General features: G+C 34.6%; 1 protein-coding gene across 4 annotated transcripts in view; it reads right to left on the bottom strand.

The window, feature by feature from the left end:
- STAG1 (STAG1 cohesin complex component) overlaps nt 1-18,718 on the bottom strand; it is a 354,666-nt gene that overhangs the window by 17,418 nt on the left and 318,530 nt on the right. For all 4 annotated transcript variants that reach the window (XM_004419341.2, XM_087430526.1, XM_004419340.3 and 1 more), the window contains 5 exons: nt 17,046-17,220; nt 14,854-14,993; nt 11,981-12,082; nt 8,370-8,518; nt 7,551-7,679 (listed from right to left, as the gene is read on the bottom strand). In XM_004419341.2, coding sequence (XP_004419398.1) covers nt 7,551-7,679; nt 8,370-8,518; nt 11,981-12,082; nt 14,854-14,993; nt 17,046-17,220 — 695 coding nt within the window. The remainder of the gene's footprint in view (nt 1-7,550; nt 7,680-8,369; nt 8,519-11,980; nt 12,083-14,853; nt 14,994-17,045; nt 17,221-18,718) is intronic.

Raw genomic sequence — 18,718 nt, 5'->3', positions numbered from 1 at the left:
TTAGAAATCAATATCAGAAAGATAGCTGGAAAATCCCAAAATACATGGAGATTTAACAACACACTTCTAAATAACATGTGGGTCAAAGAAGAAATCTCAAGAGAAATTTAAAAATATTTTGAACTAAATGAAAATAAATACACAACTTATCAAAATTTGTGAGATGCTCTGAAACAGTGTTTAGAGGGAAATTTATAGCACTGAATGCACACATTAGAAAAGAATAAAGATCTAAAATCAATAATCTAAGCTTCCACCTTAGGAAACTAGGAAAAAAAGACCAAATTAAATCCAAAGTCCAAGGAAAGGAATAATAAAAATCAGAGTAGAAATCAATGAAACTGAAAACAGGAAATCAATAGAGAAAATACAATCAAAAGCTGGTTCTTTGAAAAGATCAATAAAATTGATAAGCCTCTAGCCAGGCTAGCTAAGAAAAAGAGAGAGGACAGAAATTACTAATATTAGAAATGAAAGCGGACACATCACTACAGATCCTGTTGACACTAAAAGGAAAATAAAGGAATACTATCAACAACTCTATGTCCACAAATGATAATCTATATGAAATAGGCCAATTCCTTGAAACACACAATTTGCCAAAACTCACACAAGAAGAAATAGACAATCTGAATAGGCCTATATCTATTAAATAAACCAAATCAATAATTAATAACCTTCCAAAAGAGAAAGCACCAGGCTCAAATGGGTTCACTGGTGAATTCTACCAAGCATTTAAGGAAGAAAATACACCAATTCTCTACAATCTCTTTCAGAATACAGAAGCAGAGAGAACACTTCCTAACTCATTCTATGAGGCCAACACTACCCTAATACCAAAACCAGACAAAGACATTACAAGAAAACTACAGACTAATATTTTCATGAACATAAATGCAAAAATCTTCAATAAAAATATTAGTAAATCGAATCCAATAATATATAAAAAGAATTATATAAACCATGATATAACCCAGGATGTAACCCAGGTATGCAAGGCTGGTTCAACATTTGAAAATCAATTAATGTAATCCATCACACACCAACAGGCTAAAAAAAGAAAAATCAAATGATCATATCAATAGATACGGAAAAAGCATCTGACAAAATCCAACATCCATTCATGATAAAAACTTTTAGTAAACTAGGAATGGAGGGAAACTTTCTCAACTTGATAAAGAATACTTACAGGGGCCGGCCCTGTGGCTTAGCGGTTAAGTGCGCACACTCCGCTACTGGCAGCCCAGGGTTCGGATCCCAGCCACGCACCGACGCACCGCTTCTCTGGCCATGCTGAGGCCGCGTCCCACATACAGCAACTAGAAGGATGTGCAACTATGACATACAACTATTTACAGGGGCTTTGGGGGAAAAAAAGGAGGAGGATTGGCAATAGATGTTAGCTCAGAGCCGGTCTTCCTCAGCAAAAAGAGGAAGATTAGCATGGATGCTGGCTCAGGGCTGATCTTCCTCACAAAACAACAAAAAGAACAAAAAAAAAAGCTATAGTATAATCATTTTGCAATATATGTATATCAAATCATCACACATTGGACACCTTAAACTTACACAATGTTATATGTTAAATATATCTCAATAAAGCTGGGGAAAAAAAGGAAAAAAAAAATCTACAGTAATCAAGATAGTGTGGTACTGCCAAATGAATATACACATAGATCAATAGAACAGAATGGAGAGACCAGAAACAGACCCACATAAATATGGTCAACTGATCTTTGACAAAGGAGCAAAGGCAATAAAATGGAGCAAAGACAGTCTCTTCAGGGGCCGGCCCCATGGTGTAGCGGTTAACTGCGCGCGCTCCACTGCTGGCAGCCCGGGTTTGGATCCCAGGCGCGCACGGATCCACCGCTTGTCAAGCCATGCTGTGGCAGTGTCCCATATAAAGTGGAGGAAGATCGGCATGGATGTTAGCCCAGGGCCAGTCTTCCTCAGCAAAAAGAGGAGGATTGGCATGGATGTTAGCTCAGGGCTGATCTTTCTCATAAAAAAAAAAAGATAGTCTCTTCAACAAATGGTGCTGGAATAACTTGACATCCACAAGCAACAAAATCAGTCTAGACACAGACCTTACACTCACAAAAATTAACTCAAAATGGATTACAAACCTAAATGTAAAATGCAAAGCTATAAAACTCCTAGAAAATAACACAGGAGAAAACCTAGATGACCTTGGGTACAGAGATGACTTTTTAGATACAACACCAAAGGCAAGATCCCTGAAAGAAATAATGGATAAGTTGGACTTCATTAAAATTAAAAATTTCTGCTCTGCAAAAAACGTTGTCTGGAGAATGAGAATACAATTACAGACTGGAGAAAATATCTGCAAAATATACATTTGATAAAGGACTGTTATCTATACAAAGAACTTATAACTCAATAAGAAAAAAACCAAACCAATTAAAAAATGGGCAAAAGACCTGAACAAACACCTCACCAAAGAAAACATACAGATGGCAAATAAGCATATGAAAAGATACTCCACATCATATGTCATCAAGGAAATGCAAATTAAAATAATGAGATACCACTACACACCTATTAGAATGGCCAGAACACTAACACCAAATGCTGGTGAGGATGTGGAACAAGAATTCTCATACATTGCTCGTGGGAATGCAAAATATTACAGCCACTTTGGAAGACAATTTGGTGGTTTCTTACAAAACTAAACATACTCTTACCACACAATCCAGCAATAGCACTCCTTGGTATTTACTCAAAGGAACTGAAAACTTATGTCCTCACAAAAACCTGCAGTAGCTTTATACATAATGGCCAAAACTTGGAAGCAATCAAAATGTCCTTCAGTAGGTGAAAGAATAAATAAACTGTGGTACGTCTAGACAATGGAATTTATTCTATACTAAAAAGAAATGAGCTATCAAGCTATGAAAAGACATGGAGGAACCTTAAACGCATATTACTAAGCGAAAGAAGTTGATCGGAAAAGGCTACATAGTCTATGATTCCAACTAAATGACATTCTGGAAAAGGCAAAACTATGGAAACAGTAAAAGGATCAGTGGTTGCCAGGGGTTGGGGAAGGGGAGGAAGGACGAACAGACAGAACACGCAGGATTTTTTGGGAAGTGAAAATAGTCTGTATGATACCATAATGATGGATACATATTATTATACATTTGTCTAAACTGACAGAATGTACAACAGCAAGAGTGAACTGTAATTGTAATGTAAACCATGAGCTTTAGGGGATTATGATGTGTGAAGTTCAATTGTAACAAGTGTACCACTCTGGTGGCAGATGTTGATAATGGGGGAGGCTATGCATGCGTAGAGGCAGGGATTTTTGGGAATTCTCTGTCCTTCCCCTCAATTTTGCTGTGAACCTAAAACTGCCCTAAAAAATAAAGTGAAAATAAATAAATTGAATTAAATTAAATCACATGCTTCCCTGTTAGTCTGGGAGACTGTGCATGCCCAGGGCTGTCCTTCTCAGGAGTAATCAGAGAGGGAACTTCCAAGCTGCTAGTCCCTTGGCTGATGGTGGGGCAAGGTAAACAGCCTGAACTGTGATAGCAGCCTTCAAGCAACACACACATCCGAGAGTAAAGGTAAAATCTAACTGGCTAAGGAGGTTTAAGCACAACCTTTGATTAAAAGAAGTTTATGTTGAGACAGGGGTGACCCCTAGGTACCCAAGACAAGTGATAAAAAATAAGGGAAAAAAGATCTGAGCAGGGACAGCAGAGGCTGCGCAGTGCAAGAGAAACAGACTTCACAGAGTCTGTTCATCCAAGACTCATCCAAGACTCTAAATAAACAAATGACCAAGCAAACAACAACATCAATCACTAGAGGGCAGAGAATCATTATCAAGAGTAGTAAGTTACTATTTCACAATGTATCATATATGCAATATATTATCTAAAATGTTCAATTTTCAACAAAAAATTATGAGACACACGAAGAAATAGGAAAATGTGACCTATATACAGCAAAAAAGAAAAAAAAAAAGCAAGCAATAGAAACTTGGCCCACAAAGATTGCAAAGCAATTATTATAGATATGTTCAAAGAACTAAAGAAAACCATGTCTAAAGAATTAAAAATATGATGGCACTCTCTTTCATTAAATAGAGAATATGAATAAAAAGATAGAAATGATAAAAAAACAAGAACCAAATGGAAATTCTGCAGTTGAAAAGTAAAATAATGGAAATTAACTACAGGGGCTCAACAGATTTGAGCTGGCACAAGAAGCAGTAATCTTGAAGATATATATCAATAGAGATTATGCAAACTGAAGAGCAGAGAGAAAAAAGAACAAAGAAAAATGAACAGAGCCTGAGAGAAACTGGGATATCATTAAGTGCACTGACATGTGTAATGGGAGTACCAAGAGAAGAAAGGAACAGAAATAAATTTGAAGAAATAATGGCTAATTACTTCCAAATTTGATGCACAACATTAATCTAAACACCCTCAAAGCTCAACAAAGTCCAAGCAAGATAACTGCAAAGAGATCCACACCCAGATGCATCATAAGCAAAACACTGAAAGCCAAACATAAAGAAAAAATCTTAGAAGTAATAAGGGAAAAGTAACTCATTACACACAAGGGAACTCCAGTAAGTTTAAAAGCTGACTTCTCATCAGACATAATGGAGGCCAGAAGGTAATAGGATAACATAGTCAATGCGCTAAAACCAAACTATCAAACAAGAATCTTATATCTAGCAAAAGTACATTTCAAAGCTAAAGATAAAATAAAAATACTCCCAGATGAACAAAAGCTGAGAGAATTTGTTACTGGCTGACCTGCCTTACAAGAAATACTAAAGGAAGTTTTTCAGACTGAAAATAATGACACCAGAGAGTAATCTGAACTTCAGTGAAAAAACAAAGAGTGCTGAAAGGTAATTACTAGGTAGTTATAAATGACAATATAATTGCATATTTACTTATCCTTTATTCTTTTAACTTATTAAAAAACAAGTGTATAAAATAATATGTATTACTGTATCATTGAGCCAATAACAGAAATGTTAATATATCTGACAAGAAACAAAAGAAGTAAGTGGGAGCAAAGATGTGTAAGAGTAAGAAAATGATGCTAGATGGTTATTTCCAATCCATAGGAAGAAACAAAGAGAACCAGAAATAGTAAATAAGAAGGTTAATATGGGGCCGGACCCGTGGCGTAGCGGTTAAGTGCACGTGCTCCGCTGCTGGCGGCCTGGGTTTGGATCCTGGGCACGCACTGATGCACCGCTTGTCAGGCCATGCTGTGGTGGCATCCCACATAAAGTGAAGGAAGATGGGCATGGATGTTAGCCCAGGGCCAGTCTTCCTCAGCAAAAAAAAAAAAAAAAAAAAAAAAGGATTGGCATGGGTGTCAGCTCAGGGCTGATCTTACACACACACACACACAGAAGGTTAATATAACAAACTCTATCAATATACACTTGGCTCCCTTTCTTCTCTCAGCTTATTTAAAAGAAATGCGATTATATCAAGTGATAATTATAACAATGTACTGTTGAATTTTTAACATATTTAGATGCAGTATGTGTAACAATAAAAGCACTAAAAAGAAAGGGAGGAAATGGAGCTATATAGGAGTAAAGTTTCTATATCTCCTTAGAATAAGTCTGAAGTAAATTTTATAAGTTAAGAGGTATATTGTAATGCTTAGAAAAACTGCTAATAACTAAAAGAATACAATTAAAGATTTCTGAAGGAATTAAAATGTTACACTAGAAAATATCCATTTAATATAAAAGAAGGCAATAAAGGAGGAAAAAACAAAGACAGACATGTAGAAAACAAGTATAATGGCAGAGATTAGATTAAAAAAAAAAACCCCAACCATGATCCAACTTTATGCTGTCTACAAGAAACACACTTTAGATTCAAAGACAAAAATGCAGAAGTGTAAGGATGTAAAAAAGGTATACCATGCAAATGATAACTGAAATAGAGCTGGAATGGTTACACTGGTATTAGACAAAACAGACTTGAAAACAAAAATTCCTAGAGACAGAGAAGGACACTTTATAATGATAAGTATAAGAGTCAATCCATCAGCAAGATATAATAATTATAAACATATATACACCTAACAACAGAGTCCAAAAATACATGAAGCAAAAACTGACAGAATTGAAAGGAGAAATAATAATTCAATAGTAATAGAGATGTCAGTACTCCACTTCCAATAGGATAAAACAACCACACAAAAGATCAACAAGGAAATAGAAGACTTGAACAACACTATAAACAAATCTATAAGCCAAGTCTGGATCTGACAGACATCTATAGAACAAAACTCCACTCAACAACAGCAGAATACACATTTGCCTCAAGTATACATGGAACATTCTCCAGAATACACCGTGTTGGTCCATAAAATGAGCCTCAATAAATTTAAAAGGATTAAAACCATACAAAGCATGTTCTCTCACCAAAATGGAATGAAATTAGAAAACAACAACAAAAGGAAAATTTTGCATTCTTCCTGCATTAAACATAAGCTTTCTAAGGCAGAAACTTTGTATTGTTCACTGCCTGGTCATATGAAAACAATAGCTATAGAACAGTACCTGACCGTATTAGGGGTTTAATAAATATTTTCTGACCAACATGAAGTCAAGATCCTTCCTTAGAACTATCACTAATATTCATATAAGCTTTAACTGTCTCTCCAAATTTCTGTTGATTTAGCATATTATTTAACTGACTCACCTTCCTATCAATGTATAAAATTTGGCATCCATTAGAGAATCACTCTCTTAAAAAGTTTTCTAGGGCCGGCCCCGTGGCTTAGCGGTTAAGTGCACGTGTTCTGCTACTGGCGGCCCGGGTTCAGATCCCGGCCGTGCACCAATGCACCGCTTCTCCAGCCATGCTGAGGCCGCGTCCCACGTACAGCAACTAGAAGGATGTGCAACTGTGACATACAACTATTTACTGGGGCTTTGGGGAAAAAAAAGGAGGAGGATTGGCAACAGATGTTAGCTCAGAGCCGGTCTTTCTCAGCAAAAAGCGGAGGATTAGCATGGATGTTAGCTCAGGGCTAATCTTCTTCACAAAAAAAAAAAAAAAGGTTTCTAGTTTGTTCTAAATAAAACTTATTCCATCAAAATTTTTTTTGAAAATTGCATATATTATTTTTTAAACTGTTATTATAAAAACTAGAAAATAGAAAAAAAAATCTTCTTGAAAGAAGTTAAATAAAATTTAAAGTAAAACTAAAATATAATTAATATAAAAAGAAGAAAGGGTTATACAATGGCTAAGCCAATGTTCATACATCTTCGAATTGCAGAATAAGAAATCATTTCCACTTGCTTAATTTAATCTTGCAAATTCTAGGGTACTAAAAGGTGAGCAGTGAGAGACAACTATATATAAAAACTTGAAAGAAAACTACAGTCCTTAAAACAGAGTCTAAGTTATCAACAGTAATCATACCTAGATGATTAAAATTTTCTCAAAAACTAAACATTTAAAATTACAATGGTGTCATGATAACAGCCACTTCTCTTGCAATGTGCAACTTACACAGTCTTTTTGTCCTGTCGAAGAAGTTTTGAAGAAAATTCACTTAGTACTTCCAGGAAAGCCAGATTAGGAGGTGGATATTCTTGTCCTTTCTGATTTTGGTATTTAAAGGCAAATTCTATGCCATCCCTGAAGTAAAAGAAAATATCATCTTATTTTTCTGGATAGCTAGGGTGGTTCTCTCAGTGGGCTAGAATTTTAAAACAGTTGGGAAGGCAGCGAAATCATCACTAAAGGTAGTAAAATCTGATAAATTCAAATGGTAAAATAATGTTAATTTGTATGACATATTTGCATAATATTTAATTTTATTATTTACACTAGAAAACTAAGTTGTGAAAAATAGTAATAAAAAATAATTAAGCAGCCACAAAATTAAATTCATATGTGTATCTTTTAGGGGTAACAGAATACCCTGGAAAGATAATTAGATTGCCAGAAAATTTGGTTATTAGAGTTGGTCATGGTACCAAGCAGCTGTGTTGAGTTTTTGTAAGGCACTTAATTTTCTGTCATTCAGTTTTTAGTTATCAAATGAGGTTGACCAAATCAGTATTGCACAGTTTTTAAATTCATGTCTCCCACAACATTTTCTCACCATCTGATAGACTAGACAAGAATATTTTATTAAACTTTACTTTCTTATACTTCATAAGATGAAAAAATGGGCGGTTTAAGTGTTTTTCAAATTAAAAATGCCCTCCTAGTTGAGAATCACTAGACTAGACAATCTCTAAAGTTCTTATAACTTGAAAATTCTATCATTTGTCATTTTAAAAATGGGTCAAATAATAGAAAGTGTTTATTTAGCTCACTCACTTGTGAAGTGTGGCAACTGCTTCTCGTGTCTTGATTTGGTCCAGTCCAAATGTAAGGGCAAAGCGACGTGCCAATTCTTTAATGCCACTCACATGGGCAGATGTCCTATCTAGGTTGGGACCTTGCTCTTGAACAAGTTCATTAAACAACTAGTAGAAAGAAAAAAGAGGAAAAAGCCTACAGCTAAGAAATATTTATTTTTGAATAAGCAATATAATGTAAAAATATTTAGAAGTCATACAATACAATATGTATTTCCCTCCTTCCATTTAACTGTAGCCACACCATTCTTCTCCAAGTCATCTACTAGTTTCTTGAGCTCATTTTCATAATAGTTGTGTGATTAAATGCAAAGAGGAATTTATTTTTAATAAGAAAATAATGCATTTTGGGTTGGGAAAAGGAAGTATGTTTATAGACATACTATATATTCATAAACATCTATTATTCTTTTTGTTGTTGTTTTCACAGGAAAGGCAATATATTAAATATAGGGTTCAGAACTTTTTGTTTTTTCACTTATTATACCTTAGACAAGAACAGTATGTAAGAGAAGACTATTTGGATATATGGGGTTATGATTTTTCCTACCGAATAACAAAATATAGGAAAAAGTTCTTAAGCTGAGTGGAGGGGTTTTATAAATTACATATACGTTACATATATTGTGTCAAAATAACAACAAAAAGAAAACTCTGGAGTACTAAAGAATATAAAAGCAATCATCATGTTACCATCAAAGTCAGAAACTTAACTGTATCTGTACACATCTGCCTCCCCTCCTATTATGAGAGATGAATAGTCGATGCGTTCATCTAAAGCCACCCCCTCCTTATATCCTGGATCTCACTCCCTTTTACCTACTTAGTGCTTTTGCTCCTGTGCTTACTGTTCTCTCCTGCATCATTCACTATTCCCTCTCTACTAGATGCATACATCTTTAAAAAAAACCCAAAAAAACCCTACCTTCTTAACTCCAATCACCTCTGCCAGCTACCAACCCATTTTTCTGATTCTCTTTATGGCAAAAGTCCTGAAAACTATTGTTTACATCTGTTTTCTTCACTTCCTCACCCCCAATCTCTCACTTCACTCTAATCACACAATTAAATTGAAATAGCTCTTCTCTTCTATTAACTATGTTGTCCACCTTTTTAGTTTTCTTCAGCAACAGACTTGCCTAAACTACTTACTGTGCCATGACTGGAAAGAGCAGTTTTCCCAGAGATTTTGAAATTTATTCACAGGTAATTCTTTATAAATGCTTCAACTTTAAAATGTTTTCACAGATAGTTGTACACAATAGCTTCAAACTTTAAAATTTACATTTAAAGTGAATACAAAGAATGCATTTCAGGGGCCAGCCTGGCGGTGTAGCGGTTAAGTGAGCGCGCTCTGCTGCGGCGGCCCGGGGTTCGGATCCCGGGCGCACACCGATGCACCGCTTGTCAAGCCATGCTGTGGCCACGTCCCATATAAAGTGGAGGAAGACGGGCACAGATGTTAGCCCAGGGCCAGTCTTCCTCAGCAAAAAGAGGAGGATTGGCGACAGATGTTAGCTCAGGGCTAATCTTCCTCACCAAAAAAAGAAAGAATATATTTCATTGTACAACATTCACAGAATAATAAAGTAAAAATTCTCTTTTTATCTTTCCCACTAAATATCATTCTTCTCTCCAAAGGTAATCAATGTTAAAGTTTGAAAGTTTTCTAGACCACTTTAGAAACATTAATATATTACATATACAAAGTTTTAACTTTTACATAAATGGTACTGTACTATATATTTTGTCCTGAAACTTACTATTTTTCACTTAATATTTTGTTTTATAAATATTTTAGATACTTCAGAGTATCACAGTTTATTTAACCATTTCTCTGTTGATGGACATGTAGATTATTTCCAACTTTTCAATAATACAGAGATTGCTGCAATGAAATAGCTTTTACATATATATCCTTTTCCACCCCTGCACTGTATCTATATACAGTCGTGTGCCAACTAACGATGTTTCAGTCAGCAACGGACTGCATATATGACAGTGGCCCCATAAGATTAGTACCATATAGCCTAGGTGCGTAGAAGGCTATACCATCTAGGTTTGTGTAAGTATACTCTATGATGTTTGCACAACAACGAAATCACCTAATGACACATTTTTCCGAGCGTATCCTTGTTAAGTGACATATGACTGTAGATACCTAGCAGCAAAAATACTGGTTTAAAGGGAATACATATTTTATTTTTTTTTGTGAGGAAGGCCAGCTCTGAGCTAACATCTATTGCCAATCCTCCTCTTTTTTTTTTCCCCGCAAAGCCCCAATAGATAGTTGTATGTCATAGTTGCACATCCTTCTAGTTGCTGTATGTGGGACGCGGCCTCAGCATAGCCAGAGAAGCGGTGCGTCGGTGCATGCCTGGGATCCGAACCCGGGCTGCCAGGAGCGGAGTGCACGCACTTAACCTCTAAGCCACGGCGCCAGCCCGGAATACATATTTTAAATTTTGAAATATAATGCAAAATTATATTCTAAGAAGGCAAGAGCAATTTCTTTCACATGAAACTTTTTCTTCACATCTTTATCAATCATTGGCATTATCAATCATTTTAATTCATGCCAATCTGTTCAGCAATATCTCCTTGTTTCACTTTGTATTTCATTATTAATGAAGTTATGCTTCTTTTCATATGTTTATCGGTTTTCAAGATTTCCTTTCCTGAAAAGTGATTTTTCATATCCCTTGCCTACTTTTCTATGGGATTTATTTATCTCTTTTATTGATTTGTAGGATTTGTTATATATGATTGAAAATATCTTCCCCCAATCTGTTATTTATTTTTTAACTTTGTTCAGAGTGCTGGTTGATGTATAGATCTATTTAAGTTTATATATACCATCATTTTTTTTTTCACTTTGTGGCTTCTTTCCTCAGTAAGAACTTCCCTACTCCAGGATATTAAAATATTCTCTTTTATTTTCTTATAAACTTTTAATTTTTAACATTTATATATAATTTACCTAGTAGTTATTTGGGTATATGTTAGCTAGGGCTATAAATAGCTATTTTTCCAAATACACAGTCAATTGACCCATCATCATTTATTAAATAGGTCCAATCATTTCCCCACTGATTTGAAACAGGACTTTTATCATAGACTAAATATATACATACATACCTATGGCCACTGGGCCCCCACCCCAATCTCTATATTAATTTACTAGGCATTTACTAGGAATCTTATTTATGCTATATATGTGACATATTCTCTTATTTGGATATTACTGTTGCCTCTTCCTCATTAAATACTTTTAAAATGTATTTTTGTTTTTATTTTTAAATAATTACTTTTCAAATGTCCAATTTAGCATTTCATCTGGTCCAAGAGTAGATCACTTTAGGATTTCATCTATTTGAAATGTGAACTATAGTATAATCTTCCAAAAGAAAAGACATATAAATATATCTTTGTACCAGAAAGTATCCATTGTAATGTATTTTTATAATGACATAATTTAAATGAGGTAAGATACCTAGCACATACTAAGCACATGGAAGTGCTCAATAATATTAATTCTACTCTTTATCTCTTTCCTTTCAAATTTCTTACCTGCTGTAAACTGAGAATGAGGGTCTTGGCACACTGAATTTTATCAATCTGCCTGGTTTTACTCAGTGTTTCCTTAATAATATCACCATAGTCATTGTAATACTGTGAGAAAAAGAAAGAAAACATAGTTTTAAAATTATTGAAATTTCATGAGATAAAGAATGGGTTGGTGAAAGAAATGGAAAGGTGTGTATAGAGGTATTTAATTTCTCCTTCTTAAACATACTGAGAGTTAAAAGATATTATCTAAAGTTAAAGGAATATACATTTGATACTTAAGATTATGAAATAATTAATAATAGTAAAACTTAAAAAACTAGGAATTCCAAGAGGAGAGGAAGTGATACAGGTGAGCAAAATTCCTCATTCTTTATAACATGCATTTCATAGACATCATTTAAAAGGTGAAAAATCAAGAAATAGAACTTTGGTAGAAAGTTCCTGAAGAACTAAAACCAAAACAGTTAAAACTGCTTACCTCTGGGGAGTGGGCCTAAATAAGGGGGTTGTGCAGGTTACGGTAACAGACTTAACTTTTCATTTAATACTTTTGTATACTATCTCATTTTCTTCCCTAATATGTCTATATTTTACTATTACAATAAAAAATAAAAATAAAAACATTGTGACTGAGAAAAATTTAAATAATTTCTTTATAATTCAGTTTTTTGACACAGGATTTAAGGAATTTTCCTTGTGAGTACATAATTAGGAAAAGCTTTATTTGAAACCATTAAACCCATATGTTATTTCCAAGCTAAAGCCTAAAACCTATAACCTATGTGAAGAAGTGAGTATATCAGCTTGGTAGCTGGATTTTTATAATCTTCAAATAGATGGATATGCTTCCATGATATGAGGTGCAAAAAGGGAAACAGCTCAAAAGAATCATCCTTTCAGTGCAATTAAAAATTATCCTAGTGCAGAAAAGAAAGAGAAAGATATATTGACACTAAAGTGGTTCAACAGGCAGATCTCTAATAAATTCAGGTTTGTAATGATCACATAAAGCAGTGGGGCAAAAGCCACATAGCCAAGGATATATAACAAAGAGTAGCAAATAGCTATTAGAATACTCACAAAAAGATTAAAGCCTATACACAGCAGAGGTATGCAAAAATTGCTAAGGATGATAAACACTTTGGAGAAGGCTCACTTCTTGAAACCAATGCAGTATTGTTAATGGATGACAAGGAAAAACCATGGTAAGCTCATATTCATCCATCCAAACCCTGTTTAGACATTACAGTACTTTAGGAAGCCTTCTCTAGTTCCTCTCACGTCTCTCTCTATATATCCTGCGCTTGCTTTGTGATTTGTACATCTATCACTACAATAATCATGCTGAGGCTTTATGGTCCAGTGGAAAGAGCTAAGCTTTGAAGCTAGACAAACCTAAAATCAAATCCCAATTTTTGCTACTTTAATAGTTGTGTAACCTTGGAAAGTTATTTACCCTCTCTGAGCCTTATCTGTATCTCTGAGCCTATCTCCTTATCTGTAAATGATGATATTATTTCCTACCTCACAGGGTTATTGTAATCAACAAAGATAATATAAAAGTTGAGAACAGTGTCTCAAATATAAATGGCACAGAACACATAGGGAGCCATTCATTATTAGCATGTTACATTATATTATGTTTACATTTCAGTTTCTCTGTTTATCTGTAACTCCTCAGTGCAGAAGTCATGTCTTACTTAAATCTCTGGCTACCCGCACAGTGATCATCATATTACAGTTGTTCAGCAAAATATCATAAATTAGTTTCTATGTCATAACTAGAATTGGACCATATCTAAACATGGATAAAGACACAAGTGGATTAATGGCACACACAATATTCTGAACATGGGCAAAATAAAATATTGTCCCTGACAGGAGAACAAGGCAAAAACACGTAAACTGAGAAGTGTTCCCTCCTCTCTGTGCCTGTCAGGCTGTATTATAAAGATTTCTGAGCACTGCTTTTTTAGGGGGTCAGGAACAAAATGGAGATTATAGAAAGGAGAACAGCCAGTGGGGTGAGCACCTAACAAAGTGCTGTCATATGAAGAATGGTTTAGAACTCTTCAACATCTCCTTACCTCCCTCAGGAAAAAACCCAAACTCCTCACACAGTATATAAGGTATAACCTGCCACTTTCTTTAAATCTTATCTCTAGCTCCTTTCTCACAAGCAATCTCCGTTACTATATCAAATTACTTGCATTTCCTCCAAACAACTCCTATTCCTTTGTGTCTTTGTACATGAAGTTCAATCTGCCTATAAGTCCTCCCACTGCTTCTTTGCTTGACTAATTTATGCTTATTGTCTCAGACTTAGTTCAGAAGTCACTTCTAAGCAGTTTTCATTAACCCTGATATTTCTTAAGAGTTGGGTATCTGTTTTATATATTTCCAGGAACCCCTATACATACCTCTCTTATACTGTATAATGCAATTGTCTAATTACTTGACTATCTCCAGCTTTAGACCACTTTACAGCAGGAATTAAGAAAGAAGTCTTTGTAACTTTAGTGCCTGGCAGGTGGCATGGTACATACACACAGTAGACACACTTATAAAAAAATCTGAAGAAATGTCATAAGAGAGATTAGCTTTCTTCCACGTTGATCAAGAGAGTCCACGGCCTCATGAAAATGAAAAAGTGCTCTTTCATATAAATGTGAGGCACTCCCACTTTATGGAATTGATATAATAGTAGAGATTGATAAAAAAGCTTATACTTATATAAAAGAGAGAAACTTTGAATACATCAAATAATCATTATATAGGTAAAAGCTGTCAATTTTAACTTCCGTCATCATCCTTTCGTTTTTAATTTCAAATTTCTCTGCCACTTGGAGAAAAATAAGAATATGAAACTATACCTTCATGTAGTGTTTGAAGATGTCTGCAGCTGCATGCATGTCAACAATATCATAAATGATAAGTTTGCTAAAGGCAGCAAGTAGATTCCTTCTTTTATGTAAGGCCTCAATTTTATTAGCTTCATCTTCTTCATCACCCTCTAACCAAAGAAAACAAATTGGTTATGAACTTTGGCCCTTTATCCGAGGTAAAACCATGTAGACAATCTGTATAATAAAAAACCAGCTTATATTATAAGCTTTACAAATAGGTACAATTAAGTTTTAGATGGTATAAAAGCTGTTAGTTATACCGATTATTTTAGGGTGTTATATTTAGTTTATATTATATACTATGTTATATATAGTTTATATTTACACACTTATCTAACACTTGTTAGGCACTAAGGTTCCTATCTTCTAGGAGACTCTCATAGCAAAGACTGAGATAAGCAAACCATATATAAAGAGTTTTTTTCCTGATACTTTTGTCATAAACTCTTGCCTGTGTACCTTAAAAATGCTATCTTTTCTTATTTCAATATTCCTTATGTGCAAATATATTTCCACAGAGAAAAAATTTCTGGAAATTTTAAAGACACAGGGAAAAAGTTTCCTTCCAGAAAAATATAAGGGGAGTAATGGAAATATATGGGGGAGTTAGTTTTCAGTGCTTGTCCTAAACATGGTTATATTATCAGCTGAGAAATAAAATACATTTTGCAAACCATGTTATACACATACTTTTTTTTAAACAAAAGCCTATTAAGTACTTTCAAAACAAGTAGTGTTTCTTCCTCAATTTTTAAATTCTTAGATCTCCCTGGCTTGTCTATTTCTAATCCTAGGAAAGTTTTCTCCATAAGGCTCCAGATAATAAAAGTTCACACATCTGTTATAGGCTCTGTACTGATCCTCTCATGTCTTGGCCTGCCCTTATTTGGGGACAGTGCTCTTTCTTCACATGTATATATTCATAAAAGAATTTACTCTCAACTTCTCTCTTTCCTTTCTACTAATTGGTCCTGCTGTGAAGCATCAATGCTTTGAGAAGTTGGAAATCTTTTTGCTTAAGAGAAGTAGCAGGTAAATTTTATCTTCTGAGATTAATATGGACTTTAAATATACTGTTTCACAGTCTAGTATTTTCTAGAACTGGTTTAAATTTTAGAAAATTTTAAATTTTCTAAAAACTGTTCTGTTTTAAATTTTCTAAAATAGAACTGTGGATCAGATATGCCACAAATCTTATTTTAGAGAGCTTAAGTCATCTATTTCACAAATAACCTATTCTATATAACACACATTTACAATTATTTATATTCAGTCTAATTTTGCTAAGTTATTGCAGGCTTAGCACAATTTTGACTGGTGAGGTTTGATAACAGTCTTTCAGCACTTAATATCTTATAGTTATATTTTGTTAATTTAAGTAATATATGATGATCATTCAGGAATAGAAAGCAACTCAGATGCTTTCCTTTAGAAAAATTGTGAACCTGGATGCAGTTCAATTAGAAACAATATCTATCCTACATATACATTTTGCACGTGGGAAATGACAAATGTACATAATTGTTCATTACAGCATAGTTTATAACAGCAGAAGACTGGGAACTAGCCAAACATCAATCAATATGAGATGGATAATACCTAAAATATGCTATATTTAAACAATGAAATACTATGTAGCTATTAGAAAAAGACTAAGGAAGCTCTGTGCTTCCTGATAGGGAAAGATCTCTAAGGCACTATGTTAAAGGAGGGAGACTTCATTGTGTACATTTTTATTCTTTTTGGTTTCTTAACTACATGAACCTATTGTTATTAACATTTTTTTTTTTTTTTTGGTGAGGAGATCAGCCCTGTTCTAACATCTGCCAATCCTCCTCTTTTTTTTTTTTTTTTTTTTTGCTGAGGAAGACTGGCCCTGGACTAACATCCATGCCCATCTTCCTCTACTTTATATGGGACACTGCCACAGCGTGGCTTGCCAAGCAGTGAGTCGGTACGCGCCCGGATCTGAACCCACGAACCCCGAGCCGCCGCAGTGGAGTGGGCGCAATTAACCGCTTGCGCCACTGGGCCAGCCCCTTAACTTTTCTTTGAGAGAGAAATTCCAGTATTTTTTATGATTAAATTTGAATTTTTTTTCCCTCATAATTTTTGGGATTGAGACAAGACCGATACTGACAAGAAATAGCTACAAATACCCATGCTCTGGTTCTCCTCGTCCTGGTCAATGAAGACGTGATCCATCACAAAACTGAGGAGTTCAGACTGGAGCCCAGTATCTGGATTAAACACCAAAGGCTGAAGGCCTTCCCTGCCACCTGTCATTAATTGGTGGCTAAAAATCATCAAAAGATCACAGAGTAACATGAAAGCCTGAAATGCAAAAGGAATTCATCAGTAAAATATTATATAAATATAGCTAAAACTACAAATCAATGTCGATGAGAACATACTAAATTAAATACAGTTCAATAACAGTACCATAACAGAAATTTTGAGTATTTAAATTCCAACTACTTAGTTTTAATTTCCAAACAATAAAATTACTTTTTCTCATTAAATACTAGTTATATTTAAGACTTTTTCTCCCAAATAGAATCTATTTCTTTTACTTGGCTGTATTAACTCAAAACAGCTGGTAAGACACTTTGACTTGAAAAAAAATGAGGTCAACTCAACTCTGGAAATACGAAATTGATACAATAAATTACCACAGAGGTTAGAAATCAATCACATACTCCTTAATCAAATAGTAAGCATAAATCTTAAGAAAAACTGCATAATTCAACAAATTACAATGCAGTATTATAAACCTATAAGCTACTATTTTGGATTCTTCTTTAAAAAAATCTAACATAAAAAACAAATCTCTAACAGTAGGTTTAAAATTGAATTCAAGACCATTAACATAAAAACCAATATCTAAAGGCTTCCCAACAAAGTTAATTACATAAGAGAACTTTCGATACATTTCTCCAAAGAGAAAGCATTATACTTATGTTGCCAAATTTGCCCTATTTAATGGATAGTATGAAATAAATCTGTGTCGCCAGTTTATTTTAAGTGAAAGACTCTGTTGTGGGATAAGTGAGGGCTCTGATACTTCAAAACAATCCACTCACCCCCTCCAAAAATCGATTTCTACGGGAAAGCACAATTTTGGCATGTGTTTGGAGACAGCTATATACTTGCCTGTCCACCTCCAGCAAAAATCACGGCAGTTCCTGCTCTGACTACACAACCATGAAATACATAAAGATATTTAGAAAGAGCCACATGAAAAGAGGGAACCGTGAAGAGAATGTTTTTACTAAGGCCATAATTTTGGATATCACCAAACAGTGACGACGTAGAAACACTGAATTTTTGGCTTAAATATCCAGAGCTAGGTATTTTTAGACAGCACTGGTGGGATTCAGAAGGTTTAGAGAATAAGGTTTAGGAAAGACCATCTCTGTTCCCATTTTAAGTTAGATGCTGATAACTCAATAGAAGAGACCTGTGATAACCTATTTGTAAGAGATAGCAAAGGATAAGTATTACTACACCCTTTAACTAGACTCTTTTTCTAACCAACATCGTAATAAAAAACAGTATGGAAAAGATATATTCTGTTTTATATAAAAGTATTTCCTAATAGAAGAACAGTATAATTAGTTTACAAAATTACTTCATGGAAATGGTACTGCTTTGGGCTCCACTTTGACCCTCTTCAGGCTGCACTCCTTCTCAAGGAGTGAGGAGTCTGTTGGACCAGATATAATGGGATAGCCTACCCATAGCCCTACTTTTAAACCTTCTAAGTCCAGGTACAGGGACTCAGGGATTCCTTGCCCTATCAGACCTGACTCTGCTACCAGAGACTGCACAG

This window comes from Ceratotherium simum, chromosome 5 (genome assembly GCF_057802395.1).
Source record: "Ceratotherium simum simum isolate JZ-2026a chromosome 5, ASM5780239v1, whole genome shotgun sequence".
Taxonomy (NCBI): domain Eukaryota; kingdom Metazoa; phylum Chordata; class Mammalia; order Perissodactyla; family Rhinocerotidae; genus Ceratotherium; species Ceratotherium simum.
This window is presented reverse-complemented; position numbering and strand designations above follow the sequence as displayed.